Source organism: Lipotes vexillifer, unplaced genomic scaffold (assembly GCF_000442215.2).
Source record: "Lipotes vexillifer unplaced genomic scaffold, Lipotes_vexillifer_v1.1 scaffold560, whole genome shotgun sequence".
NCBI lineage: Eukaryota > Metazoa > Chordata > Mammalia > Artiodactyla > Lipotidae > Lipotes > Lipotes vexillifer.
The window spans coordinates 1,553,801-1,566,237 of record NW_006792210.1 but is presented as its reverse complement, the minus strand read 5'-3'; the positions used below and the strand labels follow the sequence as shown (position 1 = coordinate 1,566,237).

The following is a 12,437-nucleotide window of genomic DNA, read 5'->3' as shown; positions in this document are numbered from 1 at the left end:
GAAAACTGGCTTATTTAAAGGTACTCTCAAGGGAAATGAATTTGACTACATAGTTCTTAATGATTATTCCTGGAAGCTTGGTCAGTCAGAAGGAAGTTCAGGAATCTCAAATGTATCTAGATGTCACGCATTCAAGAGAGACATAGATAGGATATTCTGGATTCTAAAATAAAGTTCTTATCGTCAAAATATTTCAGTCATCTTAGACCCCTAGTTCTCCCCCACCTCCTATGCCCAGGCAACTGACAAAGTACTACTAAGTATCTCTCTAGTATGCGTCTTTCACCACCTCTCCACTCTCACTGCCCCTACCACACTTTGGGTATCTATTACCTCTTCCTTGGATTTGGTTAGTAACATAAATTACATATTTGTTACAGTATAGCATCTTCACATACTGTGATTGTATTTTTAGTTTTGGCGGGGGCGGGGGGAGACGGGGTGGGGTGGGGTGAAGGACCGGGGGGGACCTTCAAGATAGCGGAGGAGGGCTTCCCTGGGATCACCTTCCTCCTCAAAACTATATCTGCATGTGGAACAACTCCTACAGAACACCTACTGAGCGTACACACAACACCTCAGACTTCCCAAAAGGCAAGAAAATCCCCATGTACCTGGCCCCGTGGCTGACAGGGTCTCAGTGCTCTGGCCTGGTAGCAGAGGAGTGAGACGTGGAGATCACCTTCCTCCCCACAAATACATCAAAATACATCTACATGTGGAACAACTCCTACAGAACACCTACTGAACGCTGGCAGAAGACCTCAGACCTCCCAAAAGGCAAGAAACTCCCCACCTACCTGGGTAGGGCAAAAGAAAAAAGAATAAACGGAGACAAAAGGATAGGGACGGGACCTGCACCTCTGGGAGGGAGGTGTGAAGGAGGAAAGGTTTCCACACACTAGAAGCCCCTTCACTAGTGGAGACAGTTTTCTAAGAGCAGTATTCAATCACTCCTCTCTGCTTGCTGAACAAAAGCCATATCCTACGCTCTTGCATTCAAGGCTTCTTGGACTAGCCCTCCTTAACTAGTTGCACATTCTGGCAAATAATTCAAAGTAAATATATATTTAATGATTTGAGAATAAATAAAAATCCAAATTTATTCACAAACTATCAATTGTTTTGCTTTAGAATATGTTGTTTTCATACATTAGTAACTGCTATGCCTTTTTGTCCTATTGTTAACCAAGCAATGTGTAAAAGCATTTATTTAAAATATTTCTGATAGGAGGAAAACTTAGTTTATTTAAATTGAATATCTGCTGGGAGTTCCCTGGTGGTCCAGTGGTTAGGACTCAACGCTTTCACTGCCGTGGCCCCGGGTTTAGCCTTTTTAAGTATAAAACAATTCAGAACATAAGTAAATGTGGACCATTTATTTGAGTACTAATTTAAAATTTATTTTTCCTAAACCCTACTCAGATTTCCTTTTATCCTAGTCAGCCATTCTTGTTTTCAAACTATACACAGAAAACACATTATCAATAAAGTACAAACATACTAGTTTTAAAACAGAAATTTGTCTAAAATAGTTTTCCCCTCCTGGTAAAGGACATGTGAAAATAAGTCAAATAACTCTTAACTTTAAGAGTAGTTGCTCTCTTGGAAGAGATTATAATCTTACTTTCTTTATCAAATTACAATTTGATGAACCATGACTAAAGTTTTCTGGTCACTGGTAAATTGCTTCTATTAAAATTACTTTCAGTCGGTGCCAGCATCATGGTACTTATCGGCAAGCAAGGAACAGAATCAGGATTTTGGATTAGTTCTTTTCGTAGGAAAGATAGCTGTAACTTACTCTCTAACAAGACTATAATTTATTAGATTCCTCTATATATGAAATGAAGAAATGCAACACACTTTGAGTGAAATAATTTGCACAAGGCTACAGACCTAAAAACTACTCTCTCTAGATTCATTCATCGGGGATTTCCCCAGCGGTCCAGTGGTTAAGACTCCATACTTCCAAAGCAGGGGGCCTGCGTTCGATCCCTGGTCGGGGAACTAAGATCCCACATGCTGCACGGTGTGGCCATAAATAAATAAATAAATAAATAAATTTTAAAAAATTCTTTCATCAACTCAACATCTGAACACCTGCTATGTGCCTGCCACTGCACTAGGAGATATGTAACAAGAGCAGGCGGGATACTTGCTTGCAAAGAGATCACAGTGAAAGAAATAATTACTTTCCAAAGGACTAAATGATATAAAAATAATAATAAATTCTCACCATCATCTACTAACAAATACCATGTTGCATAATTCATATAAACCACAGTAACTAAACTAATTGCAAACTTTGCTCCCTGGTACAGAAGTGTATCAGTTCATATTTAGCATATAAGCGCCAAAATAAATAAATAAATAACATCGACTTTCCTTACTGCTATTTTATTTTAAAGGATTATTCATCCCAGATCAGGCTATCTGCAAGGCTGCATCAACAATCAAATAATATCCACTATTCAAAAATATAATCTGCGGGCTTCCCTGGTGGCGCAGTGGTTAAGAATCCTCCTGCCAATGCAGGGGACACAGGCTCAAGCCCTGGTCCGGGAAGATCCCATATGCCGCGGAGCAACTAAGCCCGTGCGCCACAACTACTGAGCCTGCGCTCTAGAGCCCGTGAGCCACAATTACCGAAAAAAAAAAAAAAAAAAAAAAATATATATATATATATATATATATATATATATAAAATCTGCAATTATAATTATATGAAAGAAAGCCAAACATACGATGGTGGATCACATCATTTGAAAGAAAAGTCTCTAATTGCATCTATCTATATACTTCAGCAATATGCTTATGAAAAATATGCTAATGAGCCAGGTCACTGGTCTACTTTAGACGAAAATTTTGGTCCCAGTTTCATGAACTTTTGTTTAGCTGTGAATCATTCAGAAATGATTACATATGCACATCCTTTGAGGGAAAGTGCTCATAATGAATGAAAATCACTTCAGTTTAGTGATGCTAAGGGATTATCTATTGGATAATCTACTTACAACCTAAAACATCCATACACTTTTCAAAACTCTATTTCAAAGTATTTTGTAGATCCACCCAAACTAAAGCCAGGTCGAACTGTGAGTTAATTAGGAACACAGTTCAGTGTAGGACAAGAGAAAAATCTCTGGTGTAATCACATGTATAAAGAGAAATCTAGTTCAAGTTTTTGTAGTAAACTGGTTTTTAACATTAATTTGTAACACAATTGATGAAATGGGATAAAATAATAAAAAGGAAATATAAATTAAGACTGAGTTAACTCATCAAATGTGAATGTACACAGATGGAGGAAAAGTGACCAGACTTAAATATCACATTCTCTTTCAAGGTACAATGGTATGACAAAGAATGATTTCTAAGGTTCCTCCCAGCTCTTAGAGTCCAAGAATCCTGAATAAGATACTTATGCTCTTTTTAAGATATCATGTTCTGATCTCACTGATCAGTGAAAAGCACTCTGTTTTTGAAACCAGAAAAACAAAGAGTGAAAATAGAAGATGTTACGGGGCAAGCTGTAAATGAGCAAAGGTCTTTTAAAATTTGTAGAAATACCTTCAGTGAGAGACTTTCAAGTGGGGGCGGGGGGAGAGAGGAGGGGGAGAGAGGAGGGGGAAGGACAGAACGATGGCAAAGGCACTAGTTTAACCCAGTTGTCCACGAACACTCAAATGAGCTTGCCTCTCTAATGTATCATTCTCACAATGTTTCATTCTCAAAATCTCACTGTTTTAAAACACAGTATTCAAAGGCTTTTAAATCAAAAACTCAATCGAGCCCCTGCACCTTCCAATCTAATCACGTTAAGTCCTTAAAGGTGGAAGAGCAAGGCAGAAGAGTGGGTCAGAGAGAGAGAGATGTGAAAAAGACTCCTGCCATTGCTGGCGCTGAAGATGGAGAGAGGGAGCCAGAAGCTAAGGAATGCTGGTGGCCTCTAGAAGCTGAGATCAACTGTTGCCTTACAGCCAGCAAGAAGATAAGGACCTTGGTGGTTCTACAACTGCAAAGAACTGAATTCTGTCAATGATCCAAACGAGAAGGAAATGCAGTCTCCCCTAGAGCCTCAGAAGCAAACACAGCTCCACCAACACCGTGATTTTAGCCCAGTGAGACCCATACCAGACTTCTGACCTAAAAAACTATAACATAATAACTTCGTGACGTTTTAAGCCATTAGTTGGCAGCAATTTGTTATGGCAGCAATAGAAAACTCATACATGGAGGTTTTTCTCAGTGCCTGCACACAATCAAGCAATGGGACAATCACGTCCACAAGAAAGTACTAAACATACTGACTGGTTAGTACCCTAGGACTGTGATAAACAGAGCACATCTGCTCCAGTCAATGGCAGCTAATTACTGGGGGGAGAAAAGGTGGTTGGCCAACGAAGGTAGAATAGTGCTTCGAAAGAAATAGGAAACAATGAGGTTAATCCCAGTATCATACCAGTAAGGAAAGATAATTGCCCCAGTATTTTCCTGCAACTTCACCACTTGACAGTACCACAAAGTAAAGCTAACTTCTCCCTGTACCACCACCCAATTCAAAAAAGTTTATCTCATCTGTCATACTCCTTTGTTCTTCGAATTCTAGTGAGATATTTCCTAACTAGTAGATGGCATGAAAGTAGCAAAAGTCTATAAAAAGAAAAAGGCATTAGAGGAGTCAAGATCATTGAAATCAAGCAGAACTGCGTTTGAATTTTCACTTTACCTCTTATTTGAAGTGTAACATTGAGCAAGTTAATTAACTTCTCGGAACCACTGTGCCCTTAGAGTAAAACAGGGAAAAGACTTACCCTTATAGAGTGTTTGGGAGGCAGCTTCCAAAGTGCTTGGCACTTCTTTTTTCCAGTGAGGGAAGGATTTATTACTACTTGCAACAAGTAAGGAGAACACCGGGAATCTTTCCCAAAGCAGTGTCTCCCCATACAGCAAAACTGGGGAAGTTTTCACACAGTGCTTGGCACTTTCATAGTAGCACTCAATAAATTGTATTACATTTAACTATGTTAAACCAGGACATTTTTGAAAATTGCAAATAAATATGTTTCACATGAAATTTACAATATCTGTTGTATAGGCTAGATTCAAGAATTCCGAAAGTTGTTTTTAATTACATTTTTCTTATGGAAACATGTTATTTCATTTCTCCACTGAACCATATCAATAAGAAGAATTGTCCAACGAGTTGGGCATGCTCCTGTCTTACCATACCATAAATGTCGCAAAATTGGGTTAAAAACAACATATACCCTCATCATAGTAAGTCATGCCAGTGAAAATATTTTACTATAATTGGAAACACAACATAATTTTATTTTTCTCTAAGATTACATCATATAGTCTGGGATCAAATTGTTGATGCTTGTAAGGTAAAAATATATACACTTGTGTGCCATAAAGCACCTAAGCCCTGTCCAACTTAAAGAATGGCACTCCATTTTTCTTTTTTAAAAAAGTGACTATCAAGTTTAAATGTAAATTGCATCATTTTCCATCTTATGGAATATGTACTTTCTCTTTTTTTCTTTGTTTAAATATTGGGGTATAACTGACATACATTGTATTAGTTTCTGGTGTACAACATGATTTGATATTTGTATATATTGCGAAATGATCACCACAATAGGAATATGCACTTTAAAATCTGGTATCTATATCCAATTCACATCTCCTCAGTGAGCCCAGATACATTTCTCCTCTGTAGTATTTTTATTGCCATTAAATCCATTATCAATAATGCAAGCACAGTAAACAAGAATGTTATTTAAACTGGTTGTCTTGGTTTAGAATTTTCACAGGAGCAAAATAAATCAAGCAATTTAATTGTTTATAAATAAACATAGGATAGAAGATAAAGTCTAGTCATTTTGAATAGCTGCAAGGACTATATCCATAATACCCAGCAGAGTTATGCCTGGCCCATAACAAGCAGTAACTTCTGAATATTATAAACTCAATATACAAGGTGATTGAAAAAGAACTGAGCTCTTTCAAAAGTGGATTGCTCAGTAACTTCTTTATGTACTGATTCCCTAAGAATCTCACGTTTATACCACCTCTTTCTTGGCCTTGAGGAGATAAAGCAATACACTGTGGCTGCTATTTCAATTTAAAATATCAGCATGCACAGTGCTTATAATTCTTGACTCTTTACCAGTAATACAGTCATTAATACAAATACTTGCCTATCTCTTCCTTCTTTCTTTTCCCTCCCCCTAACTTGGCCCTATTTAGGTCTCATCTAAATATTCTAAATTTCAAGCAGAATGTCTGGAATCCTTAGAGTTCTTAGTAACTCCAGACTTCGCATGATGGTGAAAGATTTGCATTTCCGTCTCTCTTCCCTCTGGGGAAATGTTTTGAGGGGTACTTGGAAGAAACACTCATTTAGGCATAAAAAAACAATGAATCTAGATAAATTTTCGACAAGTATAATTCTTGGAAATTGCTGAAAGCATCCGAAATACTAGCTTTCTGTCTTGTAAGTTTCTTGTGTGCAATATTCCTCAGATACATTAAATGGTTTTAAGAGATCTTTTTAAAGACACATACAATAGGCTTTAAAACAAAATTTTAATTTCATTTGCACATGCCAGAATTCCTCAGACTGGAAGATCTGAAGTAGCCAAGAGAATAAACGCTGACCAGGAGGAACAAGCAATCTAGTCGTAAACCTCCGAAAAGAAGTTTGTAAACTCTGAGTCACTGTGCTTCAGGGTGAATGCCATGATTAAAAAATAATATAATCGCAGGCTCTTTAAGATAAGCAAAACGCCTGTATGAAAGGAGAGAGGTCTCTTCTAGTCGGACCATGTGGGGAGCATCTCATTCAGATGTAGTATCCTGTATAAAGTTTAACACAAATAAAACTATCTGGGTGAGGCACAACCGGCAGAGTGAAGCGTCTGGAAAACATGTCACATGAGTAATGGTTAAAGAAAGAAGATTCCCAGTCTTGTACGTTATGGAGGAAATAATATTTTTCTCCATAGCTCCAGAAGGCCACACTAGGAATAGGAGATGAAAGATAAGAGGAACTGATTTTGCTCAATGCATGGAAGAGCTGTCCACGAATGAAAGGTGCTGGCTTGGGGAGGTAGTGAGCACTTTGTCACTGACAGTGATCAAGGAGAACGTGCATCGGCATCTTTCAGAGTTGTCACAGGAAGGATTCCTGCTTTAAAGGGGATTTGGATTCTCTAAATGACATCTAAGGTCACTTTTATCTCTATGATTTTCCATTAATAAGTGTTAGGCTAGCCCTTCTGCAAGTTCAGACAATGGAAATTCACAAGAAACATGCTACAAGAGTTACAGATGAGCGCTAAATTGCTCTGTGTTATTTATGCTATTTCTCCACATAATTTTGTTAGATTGAGCATATGTTGTAAAAAACCAAATTAAGCAGACACAAACAAAAGTTTATGTACACACTAATTGTGAAAATATCTAACTAATTATATTCTTTTCTAATTTGAGAATATCAATTTGGGAAGTATTTTGCTAGATGAAAAAGATATCTAAGGTTTTGTTTTATTTTATTTTCAAGGTTGTATTTTATTCACTAAATTAGAAAGAAGACAATCTCAGGGGAAAGAAAACATGTCAAATTTAGAAAGTGCATGTTTTAATTTTCTCTGTCCTTTGAATCACCCACAAACAAGGAACATTTATATAGTATGACTAAATCTAGATAAATTATTGACAATTAAATAAAGCACCATTTTTGCAAGGGAAATCTAGATACTGAATCTCAATGATAAAATGATAGAAAATGATTTCTATAAAAGTCAGTGCTATTGGCACTTACTCTAAAATATATTTTACATAGTAAACAAAATAGTGGTAAACAGGACGCTAACTGAATACAAGTGTATTGGCTAAGAGAGGACAAGTCTAATTCACTAACATTCTACACCCATTGTCTGGCTTGCTATGATTCACTGTTACATTGTGCTGGTTAATTCTTACCTATTGTCTTCCTCCTTGTGGCCACACCATTATCAGCAAGACTCAACTGCTTGTGAAGAAAGATAAAAGGATAGCTAATGCTAATTCTGTCCTATTTCAGTGTGTCCTTGGAATCTAACAATACATTAACCCTATAACATCAGCCTGAAGGAATCATTTGCTGCTTGAAAACAATGAATACCAAAACACCAGGAAACCACTTAGAAGTGACTGCCCTTTCAGCTTTATTAATTTAGGCAAATTGACAGGTTAATTTACATGGTTCACAGCTGTCAGGAGCAGAGTCTACTAATTCAGCTTACACTGACCAGGAGATACTCCTTCAGGCTAAGGTTGAACTTCAACCTTCTGCTGAACAGAGTGTAACACAAACACATCACTCAGATTTCGATCAAGACAGTCCCTTCAGAATTCCACATGGATGGCACACCACCCTTGCAAGTGTTCAAAACTGAAGCTGAAGGGAGACTCTACCTAATAAAGACTAAATAATATTTGGTAATCAAGCTATCTGGAGGCCAAAGGATTATTTTCCCAAATCTTTTGTCTTTATGATACTCCACTCTTCCCAAATCATATTTTAACACAATTTGAAAAGCACTTTATGCTATATAAGAAACTATTTTCCTTAATATTATCATAAACATTGTCTTTATCATCAATAAGTCTTGAAAATATGGAAAGGTTTTAACTCACGTTCAGGTTCTAAACAAGCAGAAAGCAAGCCAACTTGGACTTTAAATCCACAAGGAAATAAAGCTTGTCTGTTCAATGTTTGCAGTAAGTAAAACATTCTCTATTCTAGCTTTCACTAGTGGATAGCAGCACTGCCCTATCACCAGCATGAATGGAAGAGTTCTAGCCAGCAGCACCTACGTTGAGTTTAGAAAGAAACCATAAGGAACCTCCTTTATATTTCTCCATATTTGCTCCATTACTACAACACATTTTTACCACAAGCAAAAATATTTTATATTGAAATTTCAGTCTTTGAAAAAGCACCCAAGTCATCAATGAAAATCATGTAATATGTATTTGACAAATCACAGGAAATAACGATATAAAACATTACAAACCAATACAAGCAAATATACCAAAAGATGCTTATATTAACTGGGAAGAATTCTATATTCAAGATAGTATTTTTAATGTTTATACATAATTTTACAGGTAAATTCTAAAATATCACAGTCTATCAGAGAGTCAGAATTTAACTGCTCCATTTCAATGCAAAGACTTTAGACCCAAAAGACACAAGTAGCCATCTAATCTATGTTTGCCAACCCAACCGACCATGACAGCAAACATGATGTTACTTGACCCAGGATTCTAACTTACTCTTTACAGTTTTTGAGTGAAAAATATGCTCAACTTAAATATCATCTGTGTGTAGAAGTGCTATGGAATATAAGGAAGCACTGATGAGAACATGTTCAATGTGGTATTTTTATTTCTGGCCCAGCAAGGCAAGGAACTCTAAATCAGTCAAAAACGAAACAATTTATTTAAAACTTGATTTAAACTCCCCAAGCTAGTCTTCTTTTCCTATATTTAACATATATTCTCTGTGTATATTTACATAATATTTTAAACCTCATCATTAACTTATTTATTAAAAAAATAAGTTAAGGCCAGTTTAACAATACAGACCGTCACAATGTCAAAATAGTCCAGACTAACACCAGCCCCTCAAATATACTTTTCCATTCTACATATGTGTACTGCCAACAGTTAATGCCAACGTGCAAGATCTATGACATTTTCTGGCTTCTCTCATCTAAATCAATTCACTCATATCACCAGGTCAACGAGGTGAGGACTTAAAAGAAAGAAAGTGGTTCATTAAAGATGTTGTGTTAAGCTGTATCTGAGCTTGTGGCTAGTATGGATTAAAAAAATGTAAGTATTTTTTAATCATCTCGAAAAAGTAACAAATCAGCTGCAACAGGGGCTACAAATTGGATCTTTTGGACAGTAAAATGCAGTAGGAATACTAGAATCATTAGTAACCATTATTAATTGTAACCTATTGATTTTAGTTTGGGGTGTGTATGTTTTGTTTTGATGATGAAGTTGCTTTTGGTAAATCTTTGGTCATTTCTCACCAGCTAAGATATATAAAGTCAACAGGCACATCTCATTTTCTCGAATTATTTGAAGGAGCTCCATTAACTTGTCACCTCCATTAATTTGCACTTTTGACAAATGCAGCTTTTGAGAAACAAACAGAGCTGATTTTTTTCTTTTTTCTTTTACAAATATAATTTAAATTTTTAACTTTACAGGAAACAGAGTTTAACACCCAGATAAAATAACCTGAAGCATCTCTAAGAAGGAATAGAAAAAATAATCTGAAAATGAAATGATGACAGGTTTCAACTCTGAAATGTCCTCATTTTTCCTCGCTTTCCCGGGAATTGCTTCTTTTGGGCTGAGAGCACAAGCACACTTCCTCAGCAGCTGAAAGCCTTTCAAAGAACCAGATAGATACCACTGTGCATCTGAACCTCATATAAAACAAAAACTAAGTAATAAAATGGCAACTCACCAGATTTCTAAACACACAATGAACCTAAAGTGGGAAGAATTTTCCACATCTGTCCTACTGAAAAATATTTTAAAGGGAACACTTACAGTTAAGACAGACTTTCACTCAAAAGCTTTTCACGTACAATTATTTAATAAAAAAAAAAAAAGTCCAGCTTTCCCTCACTCCTTCCTCTACTAAAAAAAGATCACAGACAATACTTTAAAAGAATATTTTATTATATCTCCCAGATTCTGTTTTTAAAGCAACACTTTGCAAATTTAAAAAATAAGATTTTCAAAAATTCTAGATAGACGTCCCAATATATTTCAGTACATATTGACTTAAAATAAATTTCAAAAATAGATATTTGTATAATACACTTTTCGACTCCATGTATATAAATAACTACTCATAGAACTATAATTTGCACAAATTCAAACTTATACTTCAGAACTCGAATTATAAAACTGAGAAAGATATAATATCAAATTTATTAATGTTCATACACAACTCAAGTATCAGGTCCCCATTAAAAGACTCATTTTCTGATCAATGTGTTATCTCTGAATGTTTCAAATTCATCAAAAAATTATAGAAAGCATTTCCATATTTAACACATCAACATCAATCATAAGCAGTTTTTGTGCCATTACACAAAAGAAGTCCTCTTAAGTATTTCAGATACACAAAAATTCAAAACATCCAACCAATGTAAAAGTTTATCCTTATGCAATTCCTTAGATATACCTTTAGACTTTCATCTTAGTAATGACATTACCATTAGGCACTTTAAATGAAAAGAAACATAAACTCCTAGAAAAACAAAACAATGGTAAAATGTGGGCATGCCAATATATTTAAATGTAAGCAAGCTTGAGGTTTTTCATCTTGTGGGGTTTTGGATATTGCTGTTTGGGATTTTTTACCCCCTTTTGTCACAAGGTTGATTCATGAATGAAATCCCACTTTAATATCCTATTTTCTCTCACTTACATGTATGCTGGAGAAAGTGGAGTTGACCTGGATGTTTTAAGCACAGGAACTGGGAATTTCCAGATAGCAGGAGAGCTCGTTTTCCATTTCAATGGCATGTTGTCACCACGGTACTACAATAACAGTAAACAGCGTTTCCATAACAGACTACCAACTATGACTTCCATTCCACACTGTACTGACACAGCAGCGGCTGCCACGGAGAACAAGCAAACGATTCTGCCAGTGCCCTTAAACCGATGCTTCCAATCTGTAAAATAGGGCTGCAAGGTACCTCCTTTAAATCCTCCTGTCCCCTAAAGCAAATGATGATTCTATCGTTCGAACTCAACAATAGTGCCACCTCGTTAGGAAAGCGTTGACTGCAGTATATTTTTTTGAAAAGACTGCACTGTGCATACCACACAATGCAGCTTTATTTGATAAAAGCGGCTAGGGTTTGGGGTGGTTTTTTTTGTTTTTTCTTTGGTTTTTTTTTTTTTTTTTTGGTATTATTTTAAGCTTGCATTACCATTGTTCTACCTTAACAGGGATACTGCAGCACTGCACTATATTCTGCACCTATTAACCTGATTTCTGACCAATAGTAGCAGGAAAAAATAATAGACGGGTTTCATATGAAAATGAAACAACATACCTACTCAGAATACACTTGTCATCCTCTGAACATTCTTCTTTTGAGCTGCAACAATACAAATGGGATATAAACCTCAGCATAGCCTTAGGCCACAGCTAATAGAGATCAGTGACTAAATTCGGCAGTCTGCTTTCCTCCTGTGCAAGCTCTGGCCACACAATACAAGAATGCCATTATGGGAAGAGCCCGTTTAAAAAAAATGCCAGTCTCTCTGTTTTCCAGTTAGAAGAAGGCAAAATGTAAGACCAAATATTAACTCTGCTGCAGAACTCTGCACGCTCT

General features: G+C 36.2%; 1 protein-coding gene across 3 annotated transcripts in view; it reads right to left on the bottom strand.

Annotated features, from left to right (window-relative positions):
• Window positions 1-12,437, bottom strand: part of KLHL13 (kelch like family member 13) — a 72,181-nt gene that overhangs the window by 46,592 nt on the left and 13,152 nt on the right. Inside the window, exon 1 of one of the 3 annotated variants that reach the window (XM_007465462.1) lies at window positions 12,156-12,400. The exons of 1 other annotated variant lie outside the window; for it this stretch is intronic. In XM_007465462.1, the coding sequence (XP_007465524.1) occupies window positions 12,156-12,235 (80 nt within the window). In that variant the 5' untranslated portion in view covers window positions 12,236-12,400. Of the gene's footprint in view, window positions 1-11,518; window positions 11,617-12,155; window positions 12,401-12,437 lie in introns of those variants that run through there. One more of the 3 variants, XM_007465463.1, reaches the window with a different exon arrangement.